This window comes from Trichophyton verrucosum (assembly GCF_000151505.1).
Source record: "Trichophyton verrucosum HKI 0517 chromosome Unknown contig00655_1.f1.exp, whole genome shotgun sequence".
In the NCBI taxonomy this organism is placed as follows: Eukaryota; Fungi; Ascomycota; class Eurotiomycetes; order Onygenales; family Arthrodermataceae; genus Trichophyton; species Trichophyton verrucosum.
Genome location: NW_003315298.1, coordinates 141,735 through 167,830, shown reverse-complemented (window position 1 = coordinate 167,830; position 26,096 = coordinate 141,735). Strand labels below are relative to the sequence as shown.

Below are 26,096 nucleotides of genomic sequence, written 5' to 3'. Positions count from 1 at the left end.
CTAGCTAGCTATCTCGATCGCTACTGATATCGATAGCTACCGATATCGATAGAGGCGCGAGATAAGAGCTTCGGCTATGGCTAGCCGCCGCAGGGATAGTAAATGTCAGGTCCTTTGGCCACCAGACAGAGCTTGACGAGGGACATGGTGTCGCTGCTCGCGCAGGAGCATGGCAGCAACCATGATGAATGGGGGAGTTATGCGCCGAATCTCTGCTCCGTGAAACATCTCTGGCATTGATTGATAGTCACTTAAAGCCCTGACTAATAATTAGTCAAAGATCGCTGTTCCAGCCTGATACATCAACAGCATCCAGACGTCTGTTCAGGCCATGTGGTACGCACACACAAGACTCCTGATGGTGAAAGGAGTCGCAGCTGGTTCTTTGATGCCCCAAATGGAGGCGAATACTGAATTCCACAGGGGGTGGACCAATATTGTCGGCACAGGTCGACTAGTTATCTGTCAACAACATCGAGGACGGCGAAAATGGGAGAAAAAGTTTTCCTTCGGTCTAGCTAGGGTCCCTCCACTCACCACATGATGGACATGCAGCGCCTGCTCTCCTAGGGTAGCACAATCACATCCTTCATAAGAGCTACCGCCGAAATTCGACCGTTTCTCGCTCTGATCGATCATGTTGGACAAAGAAAACATAATTGTTTTCGTTTCGCTCCTGCCAGCCAACCAACCACCCTTGTTTGCATGCAGAATTGCAAGGCCAAGGCACACCGCGGGGGGGCATAATTTTTTTCCCTTTCCTTCCCGTCTTTCTATACCCATTATACCCATGGTACGATGCAAGATAAACGGCTTTCCAACATGGCCGGTAAAAATAGGCTCCAATCAGCCCTAATATAGCCCATGTAATGTACCTGATGCGAAAAACATGCTACCATACAACCATGCATGGTGCCATCACCGCAGGGCGGACATATGTCAACGTCGCCAAGTTATGCAAGACCAATAACCAACTTCTTTCCTTTTTATCCTGTTAGCCAATTTCAAAGGAAACCGCTTAGGTTCTTGTTTCAAAAGTTGCAATTGCCGTCAACAATACTCAAAAGGTCATGGGCTAGCTATTAACCTACTTCTCCAAACAAAAAGACTCGCCAGTATCATTTTACTGCAAGTTAGTGGTATATAAAAAAGAAAAGAAATGCAATGGGCTAGCTGAATGGAAAATTAGAGCCCATCTCTTCTGGAAAGCAATCCCGAACACCTCTACCAACTGGCCTAGGGACCCTTGCGTCTGAAAGCACCATCTGCAACCAGCAGAGCTAGGTATAATCGCACAACATGTGATAGTAGCCTATGTGAAGATGCAATTTCATACCCCCCCTGAAGCTCTATATGATATCCAAATATAGCCGGCAAGATATATAACACATCTCCCACATCTCCTCCCTCATCCCCTTTGGCGTGGATTATACTCGAACGCCAGCCATCATATCAATTCAATAATGGCTGTCAGCAGGTCACACATACATGTCTATCTTTTTGGGCATGGTTTCTTTTTGCCTCCAACGGAATGAAGACGGATATCACAGCTCATGTACGTGGGGGTATCCAAGAAACTGAACTGACATGCGCCAAGTGAGGTACTGAGCGGCACCAGCATGAATTTGCTGGGCCAACTAATCCGGCCCGTCTTTCTTTGCGGTCGTGCATGTCTACAGCTTTATAGCCCTTGTTCCCCCGCCCATAGCAGCTGTTGGATGCTCCTTTGTTGTATACATATCCCTTATATATACTGGATTCTGCCTCCCCTCGACTTCTGCCTGTTGATTTTCCCGACAAATCCTGCAATATAATATACAATCCACTCTACAAATCACCATGGGTCCCTTGCCGTCTCTTTTCTCTTCCGAGTCGAATGATTCATGGAAGAAGTCCTCTGTTGCTACATTTGGAGAATTCGTTGGGACCTTCATGTTCCTCTTCCTCTCCTATACAGGATGCCAAATTGCCAACATGTCCGTGGACCCCAAGGATTCTGCGCCTGAACCTAACCCTACTGTTCTGCTATATATATCGCTTTCCTTTGGTACCGCTCTTGCCATCAATGTTTGGGTATTCTATAGGGTCACAGGAGGGATGTTTAACCCCGCGGTATGCTTTGATCGGTTCATCATCTGGTAACTTCGAGTGTTAATCCTTTGAGATAGGTATCCCTGGCTCTCGCTTTGGTCGGAGCTATCAGCCCTATCCGAGCAGTAATGGTATCTATTGCCCAGGTTGTTGCCGGAATTGCTGCCGCTGGAGTTGTCTCTGCCCTCTTCCCTGGACCCCTGGTTGTCCAAACTAAGCTTGGAGGTGGGACTACGACCACCCAGGGACTGTTCATTGAAATGTTCCTAACCGCTGAACTTATAATCACCATCCTGATGCTGGCTGTTGTCAAGCACCGTGCAACCTTCCTTGCTCCGTTGGGCATTGGATTGGCTCTCTTCATAGCGCAACTTAGCGGTTAGTCAAGAACCGTATATATGCCCTTGCTTTTCCTGAACTTCTACTAATATAGAATGTTGTTACCTAGGTGTTTACTTCACTGGTGGATCTCTCAACCCTGCCCGTTCCTTCGGCCCAGATGTTATTGTAGGAGGATTTCCTGGATATCATTGGATTTACTGGGTTGGCCCCTTGCTGGGATCTTTACTAGCAACTGGCTTTTATCAAGCTCTCAATTTCCTACGCTATCAGAACGTCAACCCTGGTCAAGATTTTGATGGTATCGGATCCGAACTCATGGGAAATCCTGAACGTTCAGAGTAAATTTACTGCACTTGGGGCTTGTCCCATCAATCGGGCGCGAAACTCCTTCTCTTTGTTTTCCCTTGAACTCTCATACTGGTGATTATACCGATATTTTTTTTTCAAGAGTATTCTGCTGGCTTTGAGCATTTTAATTATTAATACCGTTATTCATCTCGTGTCAATTTTCAACTCGACCAAGTCTCTAGTTACATCCTACACATCAGACGTTTCGAAAAAGTCCTTAACAATGTGTTATTTGGTAACCATATATGATCTGTGTCACACTCCTTCATGTAGGCCCAAACGGCTGTTGTCACGGTAGTTATGGCTACAAGTTCAGAAAATTTACAAAAAAGAAAAGTAATAATCAAAGCGAAACAGGAACGGCCAGGCAATATTGAGACGAGTAGCTGGAGGACAGAAAAAAAGCCGTGGAAAAGGAAATATATGAATGAGAGAGAGGGAGATGCAAAGAAAACAAATCCAAGTAACAAACAGCTGTAAACCAAATAAATAAAAGAAGCGGTTATCAAAAAAACCAAAGGACCTAACTCCTCTTAGTTTTCCTTTTTCTTTTTTTTTTTTTTTTCTTCAAGTCTTGTCATTTTTTTACTTTATTTTTTTTTTTTAATCCTTGCAGACAATTGGTGGACTACCGTAGGATGTCCATCTTGTCCCAAGAGATATAGTATAATATCCCATTATATTTCAGCCCGAAACTTAAGGGCGCTCCCCCGAACAGCCGAGCCGATATTGTTCGGCCCCGGGCTAGATGGCCGGCTAGTGCCGTACTTGGGACTCCGGGGTTGCATACTTGTAGCACGGGTCGACGGGCGGTTCTTTTTCATTTCGCGAATTTCCTCTTCCTTTCTCGTCAAGAGAGTCTCTCTCGTGGCCAATAGGGATTCTAACTCCTTAATACGAGCTAGTTGCATTTCCCCATCTTTTTTCATTTTCAGTTCTTTAAGCCTGACTGCTTCGCCATTTGCTTTCTTTTCCAGCTCTTGGACTCTTTCCTCAAGCCGACGGGCCTCCATTGCCGATTGCGCAGCTGAAGTGGAGGCATTTTGGTATTGTTGACGGGTATATTCTGTTTGCGAACGTTCCTGTTGGACTGTCCGCTCGAGACTTGCCATAGTCTTTTCAAGCTTCCTGATTTCCTCACGAGAATTTTCCAGGTCAGATTCCAAGCCACCACCAGATTTGACGGTATTCCTTGCCGCTTCCAACTCCGTAACTAGCTCGGCATTCCGGTCCTTTAATCTTGTTATTTCTTCTTTCTGTCGCTCAAACCTTGTCTGTAACTTTTGAGACTTCTCTCTTTCTATCTCAAGCTCATGTCGAGTCTGATGTAATAGGTTATGTTTCGCTTCATAGCGGTATTGTAGAGCACCAATACTTGCTTCGAGCGTCTTCACTTTAGCTTTGCTATTCATTAGTGCGTTGCGAAGGGCCTCAATATCAGTGGCAGACTGATTCGTGTGACCTTGTGTAGCGGAAGGGTTGCTATTTTGATCCGTTTGCGTTAGGTCTCTCACTGAATCACTAACATGTGTGATATCCTGAGTTGGTGTTATTCTCTGTCGTTTTGATGGATTGGTGCTATCACTAAGTTCACTCTCCTAATAAACACACCAGTCAATTTATTGTAATTTTCCTATAATAAATGAGAGAGAAAAGAAGCTTACCAGCCATCTCTTTTGCCGTGAAGCATTGGTAGAAGAAGTTGGGTCAAGCTCTGAGCCAGGGGTTTCACCTTGTCCTTCTATCTCCAATGCTTCCATAAACGGAAGCTTCCATGTCCTGGTAGCAGGGTTATCCATGACGTACATCAGAGTTTCTTCAGCATTCTCCTGGACACCAAGAGCATCGTCTTGTAGCTCTCCCGACGAATCATTGCAAGCCAGTGTGTGTTGTACCAGCAAGCGAAGTCTAGTTAATTCAGTGCATTTGGGAAGGCATGCCTTGACATGCTCGACGGTATTGGCGATAATTAAACGGACAACGGGGACAAGGGTACTGTGACCGTGAGCAACCCTAAGCTTCTTTACAGGCTCAAGGTTTACGTCAAAGGAGCTATCCAGGGCTATGATAAGAGACGGTAGTCTCGATGCTAGCATGCCCCGCTCGTCGGTGGTTGACCGTACTTCGAAGCTGACTTTCTCTTTGCTGAAAATAGCAGGAGAGTCTCCGTGTTCGCCTCCTGGGAAAGGTGCTTGATTAAAATTCTTGCCCATCAAGTAGCGCTTGACTACATCAACGGTTCTCCCTGGTTTCGCCATTATGATAATGTGTAGGTCAAGTTCATTAGAGGCGTCAATAAGGTAACCAAGATATTGGAACTTTGAGCTCGAGTATTCAGCCCATAAAGCTTCTTTAGCTGTATCAGGAGAAGCTCCAGCGGCCTGGCTAGCGATGTCGATATCAGGGTGTGTCGTAATATTGTCAAGTTTCTCGACTAGAGTGGCCATTCTAGTGATCAGTCCTTGGCTCTGTGGAAACATAAATGGTTAGAGAATTCGAGCAAAGTAAGCTGGGAACATAAACTTACATCTCCTTCAAGAGATCCCATGTCACTCGATTGTGGCGATAATTCCAAAAATTTTTCCACATATTTGTTCTCACCTTCCAGGGTATTATCGTATTCATCCTTCACTCGACAGTCCATAGACAGCGGTATGGCAAATTCCATCTCGCTAAGAGTCAGGATATTGACTTCCAGTTCCAATGCATCCTGGTTTTGCTCTTGCGGGCTAGATGCATCAAGCTCGGTAGTCTCCGTTTGCACGGTTGGCTCTAGAGCCTCAGGAACGGAGGTAACCTGCTCGACATTGTAATGCAAGGCTTGAGGAGTGACGAATGGAATAGGCACAGAGCTTGGTGCTTCATTTCCAATGGCATTCGCAGTATCTTTGTCCAACTGTGAGTCGAGAGGTGAGATGATGTCTGACGCATTTGGTGGTGCAGATGGCAAGATATCTCCGGCAGAAGACGATGTCGTACTTTGAGGAAGGCTGTTAAGGGGCTTCGTAAGAGCACGATCGCTGTCCCACAGTTGCTTCATTTTCTCGGACACACTAGTTGCCCGCGTATGACGCTCTACTTCTTCGGCATTTGCCGAGGTCCCGGAAGCATTGCTATCAGGTGCTGAACTATTCATGGTTACCGATGCCGACAGGCGATTAAGATGATGTTGGTATTCTAGGTTACTGCTCTTTGGAATCACTTCGCTTACTGTCCTCTGAAGAGTCCTATTGTGGTTTTTTGAGCGAGAACTTGCGGTAGCTAAGGGCGATTCCTCAATAAAAGAACGAGACAGTGAAGTCTTATAATACCTGTGCCGATCGACCGCACCTTGGTATTCCGACTTCGGAACTGATTGGCAAGATTCAGTCACCGTATTAGAATTGAGGAACGGTGTCTGAAATTCTAAACAAACGTAAAATCAGTTAATCAGATACTCATCTGAGGGGTGGCTGCGCTTACCAGGGGAGCTTTGATCAGTGACCCTACGGCTTATTGGACTGTCGATTTCAAAGCCTGATTCACCTATTTGATGGGATAGTCCCTCCAACCTATCCAGAATGGGCAATTGAGAGGGCGGGGTTTCCAGTACTTCAGGACCGAAAAGCCGATCGCGCAATGTACGTTGACTGTGCTCTTTTTCAAGGGAAGTAGAGTGGGTAGTACTACTCGTACTAATAATACCCTGCAATGGCTGATAAGTACGTGCTAGAAATTCAAGATTCTGCTCCGTGTCCTGGCGAAGCTGCCGCGGAGGCGATCCACGTGTAGAAGTTAGCGTTCGCCCACGTAAGGTGTATGAACTGGCAGTAGATTCCAGTACCCAGGTAGCAGCAGTGGAATCAGGTATGCTGGATTCCTGACTATATTGATAGATGCGCCTGGGTGTTTGGGTATGATACGACGATTGGTTCTCAGTCGAAGCGATACTTGAGCTTCCGCCTACACGGCCAGATGACTCGCGGGATGCCTGGGTGCTTTGAGATTGGGTTTCAGGGCAAAATATACTGCCACTGGAGGCAGTTGCTTGGGAAAAAGAAGGGTTGGATGAGTTGGGGTTGGTGGATGATGGCTGTGAAGCCTCAATACTCTGCTGAGTAAAGATTCCTGGTGACGAAGAAGAGACGAGGTCCAGTGGTTTGCGACGAGGAGTTTGGCAAGTTCTCCTCGGCCTTTGTTCCTTGTACTGTTTTGCAGAGATATATCTTTTCTGCTTTTCAACCTCCCAGGCACGCACAGCCGCGTAACTAGCGCAGCTCTTTGGCTCCTATAACCAAAAGCGTATGTTCAGTATAAGAGAAAGAGGTTTCAAAACTGCTGAGGACACGAAATAAATAAAGAGGCACCATAGACAATCCGTCAATATATATATCTTCGCCTCGTCGTAGGGGCAGCTCTTCAAACGGCAAGCTCACTCACCCAAGTCGGTTCAAATGAGCCCTCCCACGCGATTAAATATTTGCCACCGGACTCGTCAAGTATACACTTGATTGGGTATTCCTGGCTGCTGTAGACTGGCTCTTCCCCGGGCAATTGAGAGGGTGAATAATTTTCTAAGTGCTGGCTGGCCGCAGTGCCACTGTCCAATACTTGTGAACTGGAGCTGGATGGAGTAGTGGTGCCTTTGGCTCCGAGACCCATCTTAGACTGCCGAACAGTAAAAGGAGGCCATTTTCATATAAGCAGGAAAATAGAAACTCGAGCTCTATAGAAAGAAGACAGCTACCAGTGGCTCTGACGGCATGGCATTGCACAGAGGAGCCCGGCCAGTTATGTGATTGAGAGAGAAGAGAAGATGTTTTAGTGTTAAGCATCCATGGGGAGTTCTTAGTTAAACTAACTAGTTAAACCGAGGGTCACGTGGTGTTATGTCATGGGCTAATTAGTTGCCTATTTAATTATCACAACCGGGAAGCAATTTTAACTAACTAGTTAACTAATTCATAACTAATTTACTAGTGGGTGGGCTAGTTCGGGGGCTGCAGGGAGATGCCCTTGTTTCACCCTGGTGCTTCCGAGATCGTTGATAGGCGGTTGTGGCAAAGTCTATGTTTTATTACTCTAGGGCAGTTTATCTTGCTAAGTTCGTATTATAGGTCACATTGCTTAATTCTTCTCCTCTGTTGCTTTCGATGCCTCAAAATCGAAACCAAGGTCTTCAAGTGTCAGACACGCTCTTCTCTTTTCCCCAAGTGCAGCATATTCTCGCTTTATCAAGGTGAACTTGGATCTTATCCATCTCTCCTTTTCACCCCATCTTATTCCCCATTTTCCATGTCCGCCATTTGCCAGTCCGGGCCTTGGCTTCGCGCTTGCCACCCAATCGTGCATTTCGTTAAGATAATCAGCGTCAAGTGGATAAGCTAAAGCATGAAAGGCTTTCCCGGGGCCTCGTGCTTCAACATTGGAGTTTTCCCACTCATACATCTCCTTCTTCGAAGGTAAATTAAGTCTCCCGGACCATACTCGAGCAAATGCAGCGCATTGATTCTCCGCTTGTACGAACGGGATAACTTTTTGGTGTAGTCCTGGAAACACAAGTGTTGGCTGTTCAATGTAGAATAGGTGTTGATACACATGCAACGTCCTACCACCATCGGAAACCACGGGCATGTCCAACCCAGAGAGAAAGGGAAAGGAGTAAAGATATCCCGTGCAAAAAAGGACAACATCAACATTCTCTATAATCTCACCATTGGAAAACCGGATTGCACGAGTATGACTCTCCGGTGGCATAAACTCGGCAATTGGCGGGTATTCTTTTCGATCTGACGCTACCCCCGATAAGAAATAAGACTCTGATTTGACTGATGAAATGAGAGGCTGTTGGCAGACTTTGTTAATCTGCCCCCCGATGTCTAGGCCAGAAGCAGAATTCCCAACAATAACAACCTTCTTGTCCTTATACGGCGTAGAGTCGAAATATAGCTTTGAATGGATTATTCCCTGGGGGTACGCTTCCTTCCATGCGGATATTCCAGGTATCGACGGTACATATGGCACATTGTAATGCCCATTTGCAATCACAACTGCGTCATATACGTCGGTTTGTAAAACTCCACTAACTAGATCTTTCCGGGTAACTGCCCAAGTCCCCAGGCTCGTATCTTTGGGTTTAATGTCCACGACCTGCACCTGAAATTGGATAAGATGTTCAACGTCCTGACTGTATTCTCTCAGATACTCAAGAACAGCTTCAAATGGTGGAAACAGCTGAGTTTGGTCAGGAAATGATAAATCAGAGAATTGCATAAGCCCATGTGGTATATTGGTCTCAAGTCCATCATACAGCGGCGAAAGAAATATTGCCTCCTTTTTAGAAGACTTGGAGCCTCTATGCCAGAATGGTATTTCCAAAGGGGTATTCGGGTCTTCTGATGGGATAACAGTAACGGCCTGGCCTTTACCTTCTGGTGGGGTTAAGTTCCATACGCCACCAACATGGTTTCTCTGTTCAAATATATCTATCTGCTCAAAGCATTGTTCAGCGAGAAGATATCTAGGCCTGTATTAGTGACACAGTTACTAGATTCCTCATGATAAAAACGTACTTTGCAGCAACCAAGCCACAAGCTCCCGCTCCAATAATAGCAACTTTCCGCACTGGTGGGGTTGCTCTTGTCATCTTGAAGATTACCGGGCTATAAAAACAAAGAGGGATGGCAGTATATAATAAAGATAACCTGTATACTTAAATAGTTATAAGCCAACTGATCTATTAGAAAACTCATTTATACCATAACAATAACAAAATGCATAACCCCTTAGAGTCGGGCGTGTGTAACAAATCATGACTGCACCCAAGACGCCGTATCTTTCGGAAATGCCAACTCTCTACGAAACCAGCCAATCAGCGGTAACCTCGGCATGGCAAACATGTCATTATTCCGGATGACTCATAAAGTTTAACGAGGAAATACAGAGAAGCCGGATATCATTGGTCCAGAAGTAAGGGTGTACTGTAATTTACCTAGTTTAGCAGCTTTATTCTAAAGATAGTAATTCTTTAACTTAATCCCGTATGACTATATCACATGGTTTTATTATAATCACCATCTGCAATGATACAAGTAAGGGCTTAGTAAGTAATTTATTACATCACGAATGGCGCTCCAAGGGAAAGCACGGACCCTGGCGCGGCTGTGAAATTCCAATAATCCATCAGGATAGAGCTACGTGAATATTTCAAGTAAACTCGGCATGATATCTCCATATTATTCTTGCTATTCTTGATGTTCTTATAAGACCAGAGACCTCCCCGAATATTTATGGCGTATCGGCCAGCATGGATAACAAACCCACCGCAAGCGAATTCTCCGGTCTTGCGGTGACACCTATTGCCTCCCTTCTCCCCGACATCGGTTCTCCCGGAGAGCTGTACCTCCACGCGGTGGTGATTCTTCTTTGGCCCTTTTCGTCTGCTACCAAGCAATTTGGCTTACTCCTTTCAGAACCGGATCCCCGTTTACGCAGTGGAAAAGGCCAGATAAAGGCGATATTTCGTGATAGTGCTGCCGAAGCTGTTGCGAAGTCCAGTATCGGAATCGGAGATACTGTTTATCTAAGCTTACTGGGAGCTAAATGGAAACGCAGTAGCCATGCTGACTCGGGACAGTTGGAGTATTCACAATGGGACTTACTATTCAGCGATAGAGTCCTCCTGGAGGTGGGTGGAGTTCGTCTGTGGAAAGGAGTTTCAGTTACTGATATTTAAACAGGCACAACGTAACTCTATACCGTTGAGTATAGTCAATATAAAACTCGGCCAACATGAAGGAGAAAATGAAGGGCTTACTGAGCTACCGGTCACACCAAAAAGGCTATCCACTGGCTTTTCGAGCCCTATATCTACAATAAATCGAAGCTGGGCGTCGCCTGCTTTCTCCAGAGGATCAAACACGTTATTTAGCTCGCCGTTACTCGATGGCCAAGTGGAGGAAGATGGATATATACCAGGAAAGGGGAGAAAGAGAACAAGGTTCAGCCGGCCGAGCAGCGAGTGGGTATTCGTGGATTCTGCACCCAGCCCTACGAAAGACGGGGATGTATGGGATGATGAGAACTTAGAGGCAGAAATTAATAGCCCAGATCAGGTACCGGGCGAACAAGCTATCGAAAACCGGCCGCCTTCGTCATCTCCGCCCTCGGAAAACTTCCTACCTACCAAGGAGAGCATGGTAGTCCATGAGACTGATACCCAAAATTCAGTGGAAATCCAAAAGTTCCAACCCGCTGTTAATGGTGAATCCCTGATTCCAGAAGCTTCAAATCATTTAAGCATAACTCAAGCTATAGAGCATGGCACAGCCTTGCAGCCGGCCGCAGAAAACCCAGGTACTGTCCTATATAAGCAACCTTTACCTCCTGATACTCTGGATACACAGACTCCTCTACTTCACCCGACTGCTTCTTCAGATACTCCAACTCTTCGCAACTCCGGGGCGGTAGCTGAGACCTCAGGACACAATTCCATAGCACCTGTCGACTCCACAGACCAAGAATTTCCTTCTGATAATGATGGTGCGAGTCTACATGAAACTGTTGAGACACACTTATCTCCGGAGAATCACCAAAACGAGGCTCTTGATCGCAATACAGAGGCAGAGTTGCCCCATGATGCGTCCAAGAGAGAACAACAGGTGCCATCTGATCGTCCTTCAGATCTAGTAGCCAATTCCCATTCATGCACTGGACATTTGGATAATTCCACTTCTACTGATAATCGCATTTTCCCAGAGAATGTGACAGAAGATGCGATATCTCACCATGAAAATATGGACCCACTCTCCACCTACAGTGATTCTTCGTCCATAGTTTCAGTAGATGAGAAAAGGGGCACGACGAGGCCATCTCAAGATGGACTTGGGATATACAAGAGTAGCCGGAGCCCCGACAATAGATCTACCCCAGATGCTGAGCATTTGGAGAATTCTCCATCTCCAGAATCTTACACTCAACACCCTGCCTCTTCAGATGGCAATGTTTCAAGTGATGTCGGAAACAATAACGTTTTGCCGGCCCATCCAGCAACGGAACAAAATAAACAAGAGATCTTCGTTATATCTGATGATGAATCAGAAGCCCTTGACTCAGAAGGCGAAAGTACGGCTGAAGTACAGACTAGCAAAAGCGTCCGCTCCTCTGTTTCCAGTGGTAGAGAATCTTCCTCGCGTTCTCCAACACCCTCTATTGAGAAATCCACATCGAACGAACGTGTGGAAGATACTACCCACAAAGATGTCTTGGAGTCCCAAATTCCTAGTTCCACAGCCGACACCAACTCTAACCAACACTCCTCTTTTCCAACTTGGGGGCATGACAACGGTGTAGTGAACCCTCCGGCACACCCGTATATGGGAGATCAAGAGATGTCAGTATCATTTTCGCCAATTGCGGCTGGTATTCTCCCTACAGCTGAATCTGATTTCTCACACCACGACCTTCGCAATTACCTATCTGGTGCAATGTGCCACCCCAGGGCTGCTCATATTCCTACGGAACTTGCGATTTCTGCAGACCATCCGGGAAACCTACACGGAGAAGAACTAATGTCACATTTCCTATCACCACAGCCCACTGACTTCCGCACTCCTGAAAATGTCCATGTCTCTTGGGCCCAATTAGATCCTAGTTTACGCATCCCGCATTTCCCAGTCCAGATGGATCTTAATTTACCTACGCCAGAAAATTCACAGTCCACGGAACACATACAGCCTTCTATTCCCGGTCTTGATGGTCAAGCTGGTATTTCGAATGACCCCCACTCTTACGTTCTTCCAGAGCACCCAAGCGTACCTCTGTCCGATCCAGTGCAAGCTGAGGAAGCAAGGGACACCAAGGTTCAAGTTCAGGTAACGGAAGTAAGCGATCATCAGTCTGACGAAGACCCTGAAATTACGCATCAGATCCCTTCTGATGACCATACTTCTATCGAGCCCGCAAGTGAACCAACTATGAACCTAGAAATTTCCGGACTACGCACCCGACTTTCATACTTTTGCCCACTTTCGCGCCTAGTCGAGAACTTTAACCAATTGATCGATTGCATCGCCATAGTTGTCGACATCACCCCCGTCAGTCGCGCAGTCAAAGGTGCTAAAGACTATCACGTCAGCCTTAAACTAACCGACAAATCATCTGGAGGATCCACGACCACTGCACAAATATTCCACCGGGAAAAAGACGCACTCCCAGTTCCTGCAGAAGGAGACACGATTCTTTTACGGAATTTCCGGGTTCAGAGTTTAAATCATATGATGATACTAAACAATATGGAAACCAGTGCATGGGCATTTTTCCCCCAGGACGGCGAGGTAGATGTCCAAGTCGATGGTACGCCAGTTGAATTCGGCACTGAAGAACAAGATTTTGCTACAAATCTTAGGGAATGGTACAAACAAGAGGGCGCTGAGCTAGTAATAAGGAATACCTCTCGCAATAGCCATCGCGAAAGCATTAGTGTTAGTGTCAGCAGCAGGTCTGCTAGCGAGACTGGTAGCCATCTAAGGAATGCTATCAGAAAACGCCGACGGGAATCACGAATTACATACCATGAGTTACGAGATGGAAAGCGGTATGCAGACGTTGGATCTCCTTCAGACAATGAGACCATCCACGAGCTCCGGAACGGGACTTTGTATGCGCATCCTAGCTAACGTACAGATCTTGGATGATTATTGGCAACCGTTAGTTTCTTGATTCCTAGATACCCACCGCAACCTTTTAAGTAGCTGCAGGTTGACTGAAGCATTGTTTTGTTCGTCGAGACACCGAATTTGGACTTTTTTTTGCAGAAATTACAAGTAGGCAAAATAATACCAGTATTGGATATGAATAAAGTGATATTGCAAGTAAAAGACGTTGTATTAAAATGATACAGCTCGTCAAAATAGATCAATATTGGATATTGTACTAGTAAATGGTACCATCCACCCATATGTTGGCCCAAGAATAACCCTGCTGGGCTATTCAAGCCTTTCCTCCTCACCTGCTAGTTGACAAGTGCGGCACCGCTGGTCACAGTGGTTCCTCCCGAAATCGCCAGTTCACTGATGAGAAGGAATATAGTCTCGAAATGTCCAAGTAACAGTTGCCAGAGTAGCGAAAGGCCAAATTCAGGCAATATCACTCGGCTCTGTTTTAATGGTGGTATTCACTTACTCTTTTTCCATTAACTCTTGCGACTACTGGCTCCCCCATATCTGACGAGGAAGCCATGTCTCAGATCAGCAAATGCTCGATGGGTATATATCTTGACAAGGACATATACGTATTTCTTATATCACTGTCTATTCAGCAAGAATCTAAATTCGCAGTGGACGTCCGTTAGCTATCTTGAACATAGCAGACATATCATCGCTGGTGCCACGGTAAGCATGCATGTCAGACTTTGCCATTTGATCTCCAAGCTCCTCCAGCAACGTAGAGCATTGACCCACGAGTGTAAATGCGGCTGAGCATATCAGATTACCAGAGCTGTCTAATACATATCATCATATCATGCAGTGCTTGCATCCGAGGCACCAAGTGGGTGGAAGAAAAGAGACTTATGTTGCTTACAAAGACAATAGTACCAATTGAGCTTCCTTGGGATAGGTAGAATAGAAAGCTAGCAGAAGAATAAGAATGAATTATCCCTATTGTGTTATTTATGGATATATATATATCATAAAGATGAGTCCCAGACGCGTTCATCTGGTTGTCCCTACTAGAAGGTCATCAACGGGTCATGGAAGCTCCAGAGAGCCCTCGTGCTGATGGTTTTATAAGCGGGCTTTGCATCGATCTGGACGCACACATCGGAATCGCCAAAGCAGTTAAGATAAACAGAAAGTGTTGCTGCAACTAGCGATGATTTGAGTTGGTGGTCGTTGAATATGAAGAAAGAAAAGAAGAAAAATTGAAGACGAAGAAGAAAAAAAAGTTGAAATATCAAATCTCACTAACAAATTACATAAGCCAGTGCAACCAACAGTGCAAACTAACCGTTTTGGGTGAGCAGATAAATATTGATTATATAAGCGTCTCGCAGATCCACCTTCGAGGTACGCAAATTTACCGCCTTGGCGCGGGAAGAAGCATCTCGTTATCTCATCTTGACGTCCATTACTATTAGCCGTTAAAAAGGATATCTAGGTACATATTTGAATAAAAATATCCCTGCCCCGTCGAGGGATGAAATGAATCAAAGGGCCATCAATACGTCACGTCATCAAAAATGCAATTCATCAAAAATCATAAAAGATGACTCTATCTCAGTCCCAATCCCAAAGCAAGTTCGATGCGGGTTAGGGCTTCATGCAGCTGATTTGGTTCAATGGAGAAGGACATCCGTACCCACCCTTTCTCCTTAAAGGTCTTATGAAAACTTCCTCCAGCATTGTTGACCACGACACCTGCGTTTTTCAGGTGCTGCACGATCTCCATTTCCTCGTCCCGTGACCTTGCGTTGGGTGCAAGACGGGCGAATATGCTTAGGCCTGCATTAACGGGGATATATTTGATACCATGTCGCACAAAGAAAGAGGTGATGAGCATATAGCATTCGGCTAGGCCGGCAGAGTTGAGAGCAATCAAGATGGGTAGCCTGGGGCTGGAGAGGAGAGAGGTTGCAAACGCCAACGATGCTGGTGTTATTCGGGAATTGGGAGTATTGATAAGCCCACGGATAAGTTCTTTGTTGCCTTGTGATACCGTACAGCCCTGTTGGTTCGGGTGCCATTAGCCTTTGATTCTCTTCTTTTGTTCGGAGTAAAATTTTGCTTTCTTTGAAGGGCTGACATACCACTTGAACACCGGTTGCTCCAAAATCCTTACTAATACTCCATATAGTGTGAATCCTCGATAGATCACACCCCAATGCCCGCGCATTCAAAGCTAAAGCTGAGACAAACGGAACAGGGTCCGATATTTCTGCGCAAGAGAAAGATGTGAGGGCATAGACTTCGTCGGAGATGAAGTGGATGCGCCTCTGTTGGCAGAACTTAAGGGCAACTTCAAGAAACTCTTGCGGGTAACATTCGCCAAATGAGCTGCTCATATTCCTTAAAACCAATGCCTTGACTTTGCAAGGCGCGCTGTCGATGGCGTCGTTCAAAACTCTGAGAAAATGGTGGGCTGTTCCGCAGGTGTTGGTGTTCACCGTTACTGTCTTAACATCGGGATAAGAATAATTCATCTCGATATCCGAGTCGCCTAAGCGATGAATGTCCTGGTTAGCATTGGCCTGTTTTATGTTTCGCACGTATCAGGTCCATATGACTTACCCCATTGGGGTCCGGGTATAAGAACGCCATCACCGGCATTACAAATATTATACAGAAGTGCATCGAGGCAGCCAGCTGCGCCCGGAGCAGTAGCAATATGTGATCGACTGACTGGAATACAAGGGTTGAAGTAATTGTTGAAGAGCCTTGTCAAACACTCCAACAACAGCCTTGAATCTCCGGCGTCATCGTGTGAGGAAAAATGATGCTATCTCAATGTTAGCAACAACGAAGCTTAAAGCACCGATGCATCCATCGAATATATATGCACAAAAGATATACCTGAGAATCATGTGTTTTGGCGGTCTTGACAATGTCCGCAAGCTCGTCCCGTAAAAGAAAGTTCTCCGTTCTAGACAGGTCGATGATGCTGGGTCTCATATAACCATTGCAAACGTCTGTTGAAGAGGGTATAAACGGCATTTTCGAGGAAATCTTAACTCTAGCACAGGTTGCTGAAGATAATGCTGATGTTGGTGAAGATGAAGACAGCGGTTTCGAATTATTCTCAAACATCATTCTCAAAGTTCCTTCTTGCCCTCTCTTAAATAAATGAATATGCTCCGCAACTTGGTATTAGGACCGCTCAGGCACTAGTACTTAGCTGCGATGACACGGCTCAAATCGAGGATTGGGTATGAGCGAGGAGGGGGGAAAAAAAAAAAAGAAGGACTGGAAATGGCAAACAAGTTGAGTTATACAGTTGCAATGACCGCTTTGGTGCCTTGAATTATTATTATGTCGGAATTTAAGTGAGTAGAAGGTTGGGAAGAACCGGTATGTATGGCGCCCTTTCTAAGCTAGACAGCGAATGAGTCTCATTCGACCCGGTACGGAGTTGCCTGCTTAGCGGATAGCCCTTTGCGGTACTCGGCCTCCTTGGTGTGTTATATATATGTGGGCAGCGCATTGTTATGGTATGGAGCCGCAGTCCGCACTCCGGGTTTCGTTTGACGAGAGCTTATACGCTGAGATGAGATGCAAATAAAAAAAGGGAAGCAGAGTAAATAATTAGTTAATGATTTGAAAAAAAAAAAAAAAAAGGCACAGCAACAGAACGAGGACGGACACATCGCCGAGCAGAGGAACAGGCGCTGACTTGCAAGGTGCAAGATGCAAGGCCGCGAGTGTTATTGCTTTTTTGACTACCATGCGACAGGAGCTCTTGGTCATCAAACTAGCCGGAAAAGGGCGCTAAGACAAAGCCGTCTATCCAACCACCTACTTTTTTGGGGAAACAGCCAGCCCGCCGTTATCTCCGCCACCAGGAAGAGGCCCGGTGGTCACTCCTTTGTGCGCGGCAGTCTGGTGCGCAAGACTGGTCTGCTGTTGTCCTTGATTTGCATACTTGCATGAAACCGTTTCCTTATCTCGTCATATATATATATATATATATATATATATTTATATACTCCGTATATAGCTAGGCAAATGGCAGTGGTTGCATGATAGTTGGCTGATTGCCAGGCCATCGTATAAGTAACTATCACTATCCGGCCTTGGTGAAGTAGCCAAATGAGCCCAGGTTTGTATACTCTGTACGGAGTAAGCTGATGCAAGACATGTCGATTGCGAGTCCTGCCAACCGTGTCTTCCAGAAACAGATGGCTATTCGGACCATTAATATAGAATGGGCGGAAGTAGCTACGGCTCATCCGAGTTGTTCCCACACCATGGTTTGATGGCCGCTCATCAAGTCCAAGAGCCAGGTAGCCGGCATGAACTAGTCAAGTCTAATAATGGTGCCAACACCACCTTAACCATCGATTTCGCTTATTCGCAATAGCGGGAGGGTCAGCGGCCCCCTCCCGATGGGGACTTCTCCGGATCCTGTCTTTGCTGTCGCTGGTTCTCTGTCTCGGCTGTGTCTCTGTATCTCAGTGTCTCTGTATCTCAGTGTCTCTGTATCTCAGTATCTCTGTATCCGTCTGGGCGTCACCCGGCGCAAACAGCGAAAAAGAAACGCGCCAGAGGGCGGCAAGCCATCCGCTTTCCCTTTTGAGTTGTGGGTCCCTGCCGCGCTCTCACCGCCAAGCGGGGGCAGAAAAAGCAACGAGCGAATAACACAAAACCCCTTGCGAACTTCCGCATTGGGTAGTCAGATATCGCGCTGCGCCAGTAAGAAAGCAGCGTCTGCTCGCCTTTTCTTCCCTCCAGCTAGTCATGTACCTCGCTGCATAAGTAGAGCGCAGACATGCCACCGATGAGGCTGCTCGACCAGGCGGGTTGCTGCCGGTCGACGCGGAAGGCCAGGGTGCAGAGGACGGAGTACAACACAGGCATGCCTGGCTGCAGAGCGTCCATGTACAACGCATCCAAAGTAGGCGTATGAGACCAGACTGTGCATTGCGCCGCTCTCATTTCCCCCGCCCTTCTATCCCCTCACGTAGTTATCCTCGGATCAGATGGGAAAGCAACAGAGAGAGGGAAAAAAAAAAAAAAAAAACGTGTTGACAGTCGTTAATTATCTCGATCTGGTCTTGATGCCACGCGGCGGCTTTCAAGGTCCCATTCCGCCTCCCGAAGCTGGGCTCCGTTCCGCAGATTTTCTGCAGGATCTCCATATTGGGAGAATGCAAAGGGTACTCAGTAGTATCCGTACTCTGTGCCTCTAACTAACCGGCCTGACTAACCGGCTATACCTCAAATTGTTAAGTCCGAGTGTTGTTTGATGTTTGACGCGGCTAGTATGAGGTGCGCCGAGAAACACACGGCAATATACGCCGCTATAGTTACAGAATAGCTGTGGTTTTGTTAGGTCCGGACTTTTGAAGAGGACGGACATTAACGGGCTTCGTCATTTCGGCATCTGGATTTATGCGGGGTGGTGTTTGAGCCAATGCACCGTTAATCACCAGGCATAGTCGCTTGACAGCAGAGACGGTGAGGTACATGAGGCTTATGTAGAGGCGCCAACCTTTGTCCAGATTCGTACAATGCTCAACGTCCTTCTCCAACTCGGTGTCTGGTTGTCAGCCGACCATTGGTTCCCGGATGTTGGGGAAGGGGGAACAGGGTAGGTGCCGCTATCACTTCGTCGTGTCTGGAGATCCCATCAAATTCTACTGGTCTCTGGAACTCTCGGGGATGCAGAAGAGAGGGAGCTAGCTTTACGAGCTGTCCATTCTGCCCGATGGGATGGTTGACATGTAGATGAAACCCTGCCAGCCAATGACAGAACGGTCATTTTGCTTGCTTGGCCCTGTGAACAACCTAACTGGATACACCCTGGAGTGTTCAAACTTGCCTGAGGGGCTGGAAGAAGCCAACTCACTATTATTATATAGATCAAGTATGACGTGCACTGCTATTTGTATACTTCCTTGACACTTCTATCTCTAAATACCGGTGACCAACAACACTTCTCAGGTACAGACGAATATGTCTACCCTGTGCAAGGCCCAAAGCCCGTCTAGACTAAAACACTAGACAGCATCCCGCACCCAGTCTATCCTCCTATGGTTGTTGGCCATCATTGAGCATAACTGGACATGGGATTCTTCAGTGGGATGGCCGTTTGAGGCTGCGTGACGCCATCATCAAATGATGCAAACAATCATCTCTTCGCGGCCGCAAGGAAAGCCGCGTGGAAAATGGAATGAAATAAGCGCGTGACACGTGATGTCCTAACTATATGAGGCCTAGCTTCTGAAGTAAACGCGCGTGTAAAATTGAGATGCGGCAAAAGCTTGATTCGTTCAACTTTCTCCGCCATCTTTTTCTCTCTCTTGTATCAGGCAAACTTCTAGCTCAAGCACATTATTCATTTCTACGATTCACGCCCGTCCCAGCTGCTCGCCCTATCACTTACTCTACGCTCTGCTGATCTCTACGCTTCTTATCCTGGTCGCCGCCCGCACATCCTCTCGACACACTCTTCGCTTCATCACAATCCTCGCGCAAAAACGAGCCTAGGAATTTTTTTATCCTCCCATCGACTTCTTGCGCGGCCACTCCTGCTCGCGCTGCATCCTTAAATTATCATATCCTTGACTAAGTAAGCCAATGGAGAACGCTAATTTATGGACTCGAAGATCTAAGTAAGTGTCTCATCCTGCTGCCCTCCTCGCACAAATTGGGCAAGCCCCAGTCCCGTCTGTTGGATTTCTGCATCGTCATATATTACAGTGTGGGGAGAACAAGTATTAATCTTTCTTTGCTTTTTCTCCTTTTTACCATCTGTAGCTCTGCAAAACTCTCCTTGTCGACGTCCGGCTCTGATAGTAAAGACGGTGCTGGAAAGTCGGATTCATCTCGTGGTCGTTCCGCAGGCCGCTTCGACGGCTCGCACCCTCGCTCAAACCCATTCAACGCCATATCGCCTCTCTCTTCTACAGTCTCTTCCCCCTCCGTGGCCGCATCATCTGCCTTTGGGCTGGGCTCAGGCGCCTTCGCTTCATTCGGATCGACGGCGAAGTCGTCTAAGACCGCCAACTCCCCTGACGCTATCGCCGGTAAACAACAAGGCGATAAGCGAGATATACAAGCCGACCAGGAAGGCGGGGCTTGGAAACCAGTCAAGTCAAAGGCGTCTTCGTCTTCTCTTGACAAGTCCGCGTCTTCGGCCAATAAGGATAACGGAGTGAGGGAGCTTCCGCTCAAGTCTACGTGGATTGTCTGGTACCGTCCTCCGACACCCAAGTACTCTGATTACGAGAAATCTACTATCCCTCTCGCCTCTATATCTTCCGTTGAGAGCTTTTGGACCGTTTATTCACACCTCAAACGACCTTCCTTGCTACCGACTGTATCGGACTACCATATATTCAAGAAAAACATTCGTCCTGTATGGGAGGATGAGGCCAATAAAAAGGGCGGCAAATGGATTATCAGGCTGAAGAAGGGAGTTGCGGATCGATATTGGGAAGATCTGCTCCTGGCAATGATTGGGGATCAGTTTGCCGAGGCAAGCGATGAGGTCTGCGGCGCGGTCCTCAGTGTCAGGAGTGGGGAGGACGTTCTGAGTATATGGACCAAGATCGATGGTGGCCGCAACATCAAGATCAGGCATGCTACATTTAGTTCCACTTCTTGTTTTGGCCGTAGAATACGATGGCTAACATCGATGCACAGGGAAACCATTAAGCGTCTTCTTGCCTTCCCCCCGGATACAAACATCATCTGGAAAAGCCATGATGACAGCATAGCACAGAGATCAGCTATAGACCAAGCGCGCCTGGATAAATCCAGCGGCAATTCCGGTCACCACCACCATCATCACCACAATCAAGGTGCTGACCGCCGCCGCATCGCCAACCAGGAAGATTCCACTGGCGAAAGGGGTAAGAATACCACGAATTCTTAATCAGGAACTCTTTTTAGTTGCTCCAGCAGGCCCGATGTACACTACCTTTGTTTAAGTGCTAAATTCTATTCACCGGCATACCCCCTATATGTCTAGCCTATTGTTACTCTTCCTCTTACCTTCTGCTCGTTCTTTGACTTGTTCTTATCTCTCTTCCGCCTATGTTTCTTCTCTTGTTTTATCATGATTGATTAATGCCTATTTCGAAAACCACATCGAGATATGGCAACGCTTTCTTCTGGGTTCCTGGGTTCAATTATTCCAGCATCACGGGTGTACTGTCTTTTTGAAGAAATGGTCAAAGCCAACTGGTTTCACGGCTTACCTCCAGCCTTTCCTCGTAGTCACTATAATAATGTGCACCTGTAGAACGTACACACTGGTGGCCCTTCTGCAGGCCTTATCCCCTGCTTTCATTCATATCTTCATCTTTGTTCAGGCAGAAGAGAGCAGCAAGCTATGCGCTTATTGGTGGCGGATGTTGGTCTATCAAACCCTAAAAACTGTCACGCCTCCGTTCAGTTATCGATAACTCAGTTAAGACAAACAACCTCTCTTTATATTCACTCCCTTCTCTACTACCACATTCATTGTCCAGATATTCCCTCTACCTATAATTTGAATGGTTTCCATTATTCATTCACAGGAATAATGGTACTCGATATTCGCCAGCCTTAAATAATTATAACAGTGAAAGGCTGGGTGATGGTTTCTGGAGCTTCGCTACACAGTCACTGCACCCCAGCTCATGATAAAAAGCGAACACTTATGCCTCGGGAGAGGGCAATCATCGTCATAAGAAAGAGTCAGGAACCGTGCTGAACCCGTGTGACACCGTACTAGTTATAGGAAGGGTTAGTTTTATTCCTTCGGTTCCCTTCGCATAGCCCGCTCGTTCGCTACTCAAGACTCCCTTTTTTTTTCTTAGTACATGGGCTAATCATATACTATCTGTTATCAGGATGCCAGAGGTCCTGTCGAATTTTACTTCCCTATTTGGGCACAAGAAAAAAGACATTCGGTAAACGAAGCTGGTTACCAACCTTTTGAGTGGTTGGAAGTGAAAGCTGATAGATGGGGGTTTCCAGTCGCAAACTGAGCAAGGATGAAAGAAAAAGCTATAGGGATGAGCAGCGCCTGCTACAAGGTAGCCAGTACGTTTTGTGATTCCATTTGTTTTTCCAGAGAACGTGATTATAATGATTTGCTAACTCCTCATTCCAGACCTACAAGGGACCGCCGTGCAATTCCTATCCAACCAGGCTCGATCGCGAAGAAACATGAGACGTTTAAGCCCACAAATACCATCGGAGTCAAGCCAGGGACGCGGGTAAATCAGTCTTCGTCGGTGCCGAGTCTTCCTTTCTCCAGACCCAAACCTTTGGAACTGGATAGTTCTACGGTTATACCTGATTCAGATGAAGAGCTTACTCCACCAAGAAAGCGATTGAAACGAGAATCCCCTGAAATAATTGACCTTGAAGAGAATGAGCCACCGTTGGCCGTTCCAGAAACTTCTGATACCAATATCATAGCTGAAAAGTCTCCTTCACGAACCCCAGTTCGAGCACAGAAAGGCATATTCCAAATAACTTCAAAATACGGGCGCATCGCGAATCCACGCCAAGAATCACCAGCTCCTGTGACTCCGAAGAGTAAACCATGGACTGGTCGCAGAGCAGATACATTCACTGATTCAGAAGACGAGAAACCTAAAAAACGATCAAAACAAGAGCAAACAGATGCCACCGGTATTGACTTCAAGGATACGTCTACCGCTCATAATAGGCCCCGTGACCGAACAGTCCCTGCGGTAGTGGTGAAAGTTCCAGATCCTGCAATGATACAGTATTACCCAAAGGAAATAGAGAAGAGAGTGGATTGCCGTTCCTCCCGAAGCAATGATCGGCACATTGATGATCTACGAGAGAGCCCGGATGAACTCCAAGGAAACAAGACCGTTCCGGATACTTGGAAAGAGCATAGCAGTCTCAAAAGAGAAGTTTCACCAAGCAACATTCGTCACACTATGTTTACCAGCACCGTGGACCGGAAATCCTCTCAGCAGCCAATAGAGAAGAAATCGAAAGGGAAGCCGTCACTAGTAACCTTTGACATCAGCGTGTTTCGTTATGGCGACTTCTCGGCAGAACCGGTGTCCCGATTAGCTTACAATACAGAAACTTCCAAGTTTCTTGTGATACCTGCTAGTGTTGATGTAGACTCTTTAAAGGCTCGGTCATTCGACATATTGAGGGCGAACAAAATGGATTATAGCGAAGTCAATTGCGGCAAAATTCGACTCTCTTTTCCAAGGTCGCAGAAACCAGGCCTTGAATCTGCTTATATTGAGTTTCCCAGTGATCGAGAGAGAGAAAAATTTTGGAGATTTCTTCAAAGAAGATCACCTTCTCTTAAACGGCACTCAAGGAAAAGGTATATATTAACCCTACGTGCGAGATCCCTAGTAGAAAATATGTAACTAATCAAGTGTTAGGGAGTATATGGAGAGCCTATTTCTGGAGTCCGAACAGTTACAGAAGAATGTAATAACGATGGATAGGCAAAATCCCCAGAAATACAGGACGACGGATGCTGAAAGCGAGAAGAATACGCAAAGTGTTCGGCCGAAACGATTGAAACTGAGTGATAACCTTAGAAATGGAGACCAACCTCCTTCTAACCGCTCGATTGAAAAGTTAAGCCACGCTCACCCATCTCCGAGCCGTGCGGAATCCTCTACATCCATTCCTATTAAGACATACCAAATTCCAACTCCTGCTCGAAAAACACGATCATTCTTCCGAAAACAAAATGTTGAAATCGAAAGGTATGTTATATGTCCTCTATCCTATTACTTAAAAGGAGTAGTTGCTGAGTGGTACGTACATATTTAGTGACAATGAAGACGAAACAAATATGGATGCTTCTATCCTTGACATGCCGGGTAAAAGGTGGCAGAAGTAGGTAATTCCCCGATATATAGTATGTGGAATTCGAGCTTACCATAAATTAGTCCTCTTGTATACCCAGCAATTGGTAAGAAGAAGGCTGAAGTGGGAGAACACGACTTAGACCGACTCAGACCGCATGAATTCTTAAACGACAATCTCATTGGGTTATATATTCGATTTCTCGAGCATCATCTGGAACGCCAGCACCCTGATGTAGCGAGACGAATATATTTCTTCAATTCCTATTTTTTTGCAACCTTGACGAATACCTCTAAAGGCCAGAAAGGGATTAATTATCAGGGTGTTGAAAAATGGACAAGGTCCTTTGACATATTCGCTTTTGATTATTTGGTTGTACCAATAAATGAGAATGCCCATTGGTACGTGGCAATTATCTGCAATTTGCCAACCTTGCTTTTACCAAAGGTGGATAATCGTTCTGGTTCAGAAAGTATCGGAAAAGGCGAGATGCCAAAAACGGCGGCTACGGAAACAAACGTTCTTGACGTACCATCTGAAGTTGGAGGATCAAAGACGGATGTTGGCCACTCACCTTCCGATGCTACTAAGGAAAACCAGGTCCGAGAATCATTCACTTCTATGACCCTGAAAGACGATTCAGAGCCTCATTTTTCTGGCGATGATAAGGAAGTTGAGCACCCAGAAATCGAAGAATGGCCGGACGAGGATGAGAACCAAATCTCCCGCTTCCCCTACATGAAGGAAGCAACATTATTGCTGGAGAAAGCTATTGAGCCTGTAACAGATTCTCTCAAACCTTCGAGTGTGCCTGAACCGGAAGTTGCTTTCAAAACATCCAAGGCCGCAAAGAAGCGTGGTAAAAAAGGTCGGAACCCAGGCATTCGATACAACGAAAGCCAGCCAGCTATAATTGTTTTTGATTCGTTGGACTGCCCACGACGCCCTACTATTGGGATTCTTCGGGATTATCTTGAGAAGGAAGCCAAAACAAAACGGTCATTGACCATTGACTCCAAAGGAATAGTCGGATTGAATGCAAAACAGATACCGCATCAGCCGAACTTCTCTGACTGTGGGTTATATCTACTCGCATATCTTGAGAAATTCGTGCGGGATCCAGACCATTTCGTGAGATCTGTGCTTCGCAAGGAAATGAACAAAAATAAGGATTGGCCAGCCATGAAACCAGGTTTATTTCGGTCTCGCTTACGCAAGTTTCTCTGTCAACTTTATGAGGAACAACAGGCACTGAAGGATGGAAAGCTGGGAGAGAACCAACCGCTTATGGCTGACGCAAAGTCTTTGAACATTCTCCTGGTCAATACCCCGGTGGAAGGTAGCCCTGCTACTAACGAGGATCGAAAGGAGTCTGACGTACCCAAAGCCTCCCCAAAGCCAGCAGCCAAACATGCTGGTTTAGACCCTCCGGTGACACCTACTCGTTCATCACCTCGCCGCCTCAAAAGCGAGAAAGCATCCCCTATATCTAACTCTCTGAAGACCCCGAAGACACCAGTAGCTAGCACTGTTCCTTCGTCCAGTGATCTTATGCTCCTAAGTTTGTCTGATACTACCTCGAAGCAGGACAACCTTGATGAAACCGAAAAACCAAGCGAGGGAACCATTCAAGTCCCCATGACACCGCCTCCAAGGAAGCCAAATCCTGCGGCTTCCAGTTCGACCTTTCCATGATCCTCTGTCTTCACTATAACTAACCAGACTTCATCGCCTCACTCTCTCGATATATTTTATTGTTTTTATTATCGGTTGTTCTGTTATTATGTCCCCCTTGCATGACATACAGACCTC

The 26,096-nt window shown here is 46.3% G+C and overlaps 9 protein-coding genes across 9 annotated transcripts; 5 read left to right on the top strand and 4 right to left on the bottom strand.

Moving 5' to 3' along the window:
* Positions 1 to 1,839: 1,839 nt before the first annotated feature.
* Positions 1,840 to 2,775, top strand: TRV_05985 (uncharacterized protein; the record flags this gene model as incomplete). The annotated part of the gene is made up of 3 exons (XM_003019970.1): positions 1,840 to 2,112; positions 2,169 to 2,469; positions 2,525 to 2,775. 3 exons carry the CDS (start codon positions 1,840 to 1,842, stop codon positions 2,773 to 2,775), a joined length of 825 nt encoding a protein of 274 aa, XP_003020016.1.
* Positions 2,776 to 3,314: 539 nt separating this feature from the next.
* Positions 3,315 to 5,821, bottom strand: TRV_05984 (uncharacterized protein; the record flags this gene model as incomplete). The annotated part of the gene is made up of 4 exons (XM_003019969.1): positions 3,315 to 3,354; positions 3,550 to 4,379; positions 4,446 to 5,249; positions 5,309 to 5,821. 4 exons carry the CDS (start codon positions 5,819 to 5,821, stop codon positions 3,315 to 3,317), a joined length of 2,187 nt encoding a protein of 728 aa, XP_003020015.1.
* An 802-nt stretch (positions 5,822 to 6,623) lies between these two features.
* Positions 6,624 to 7,422, bottom strand: TRV_05983 (uncharacterized protein; the record flags this gene model as incomplete). Its single annotated transcript, XM_003019968.1, has 3 exons — positions 6,624 to 6,644; positions 6,728 to 7,048; positions 7,201 to 7,422. 3 exons carry the CDS (start codon positions 7,420 to 7,422, stop codon positions 6,624 to 6,626), a joined length of 564 nt encoding a protein of 187 aa, XP_003020014.1.
* A 465-nt stretch (positions 7,423 to 7,887) lies between these two features.
* Positions 7,888 to 9,406, bottom strand: TRV_05982 (FAD dependent oxidoreductase, putative; the record flags this gene model as incomplete). The annotated part of the gene is made up of 2 exons (XM_003019967.1): positions 7,888 to 9,286; positions 9,333 to 9,406. The coding sequence occupies 2 exons, from the start codon at positions 9,404 to 9,406 to the stop codon at positions 7,888 to 7,890; spliced, it is 1,473 nt and encodes a 490-aa protein (XP_003020013.1).
* Positions 9,407 to 10,066: 660 nt separating this feature from the next.
* Positions 10,067 to 13,436, top strand: TRV_05981 (uncharacterized protein; the record flags this gene model as incomplete). The annotated part of the gene is made up of 2 exons (XM_003019966.1): positions 10,067 to 10,447; positions 10,500 to 13,436. The coding sequence occupies 2 exons, from the start codon at positions 10,067 to 10,069 to the stop codon at positions 13,434 to 13,436; spliced, it is 3,318 nt and encodes a 1,105-aa protein (XP_003020012.1).
* A 1,594-nt stretch (positions 13,437 to 15,030) lies between these two features.
* Positions 15,031 to 16,565, bottom strand: TRV_05980 (uncharacterized protein; the record flags this gene model as incomplete). The annotated part of the gene is made up of 4 exons (XM_003019965.1): positions 15,031 to 15,483; positions 15,566 to 15,975; positions 16,047 to 16,254; positions 16,329 to 16,565. The coding sequence occupies 4 exons, from the start codon at positions 16,563 to 16,565 to the stop codon at positions 15,031 to 15,033; spliced, it is 1,308 nt and encodes a 435-aa protein (XP_003020011.1).
* A 3,486-nt stretch (positions 16,566 to 20,051) lies between these two features.
* On the top strand, positions 20,052 to 21,351 carry TRV_05979 (uncharacterized protein; the record flags this gene model as incomplete). The annotated part of the gene is made up of 2 exons (XM_003019964.1): positions 20,052 to 20,086; positions 20,232 to 21,351. 2 exons carry the CDS (start codon positions 20,052 to 20,054, stop codon positions 21,349 to 21,351), a joined length of 1,155 nt encoding a protein of 384 aa, XP_003020010.1.
* Positions 21,352 to 22,456: 1,105 nt separating this feature from the next.
* On the top strand, positions 22,457 to 23,833 carry TRV_05978 (uncharacterized protein; the record flags this gene model as incomplete). Its single annotated transcript, XM_003019963.1, has 1 exon — positions 22,457 to 23,833. The coding sequence occupies one exon, from the start codon at positions 22,457 to 22,459 to the stop codon at positions 23,831 to 23,833; it is 1,377 nt and encodes a 458-aa protein (XP_003020009.1).
* Positions 23,834 to 23,906: 73 nt separating this feature from the next.
* TRV_05977 (Ulp1 protease family protein) lies at positions 23,907 to 25,979 on the top strand (the record flags this gene model as incomplete). The annotated part of the gene is made up of 3 exons (XM_003019962.1): positions 23,907 to 24,181; positions 24,249 to 24,314; positions 24,368 to 25,979. The coding sequence occupies 3 exons, from the start codon at positions 23,907 to 23,909 to the stop codon at positions 25,977 to 25,979; spliced, it is 1,953 nt and encodes a 650-aa protein (XP_003020008.1).
* Between the last annotated feature and the right edge of the window lie 117 nt (positions 25,980 to 26,096).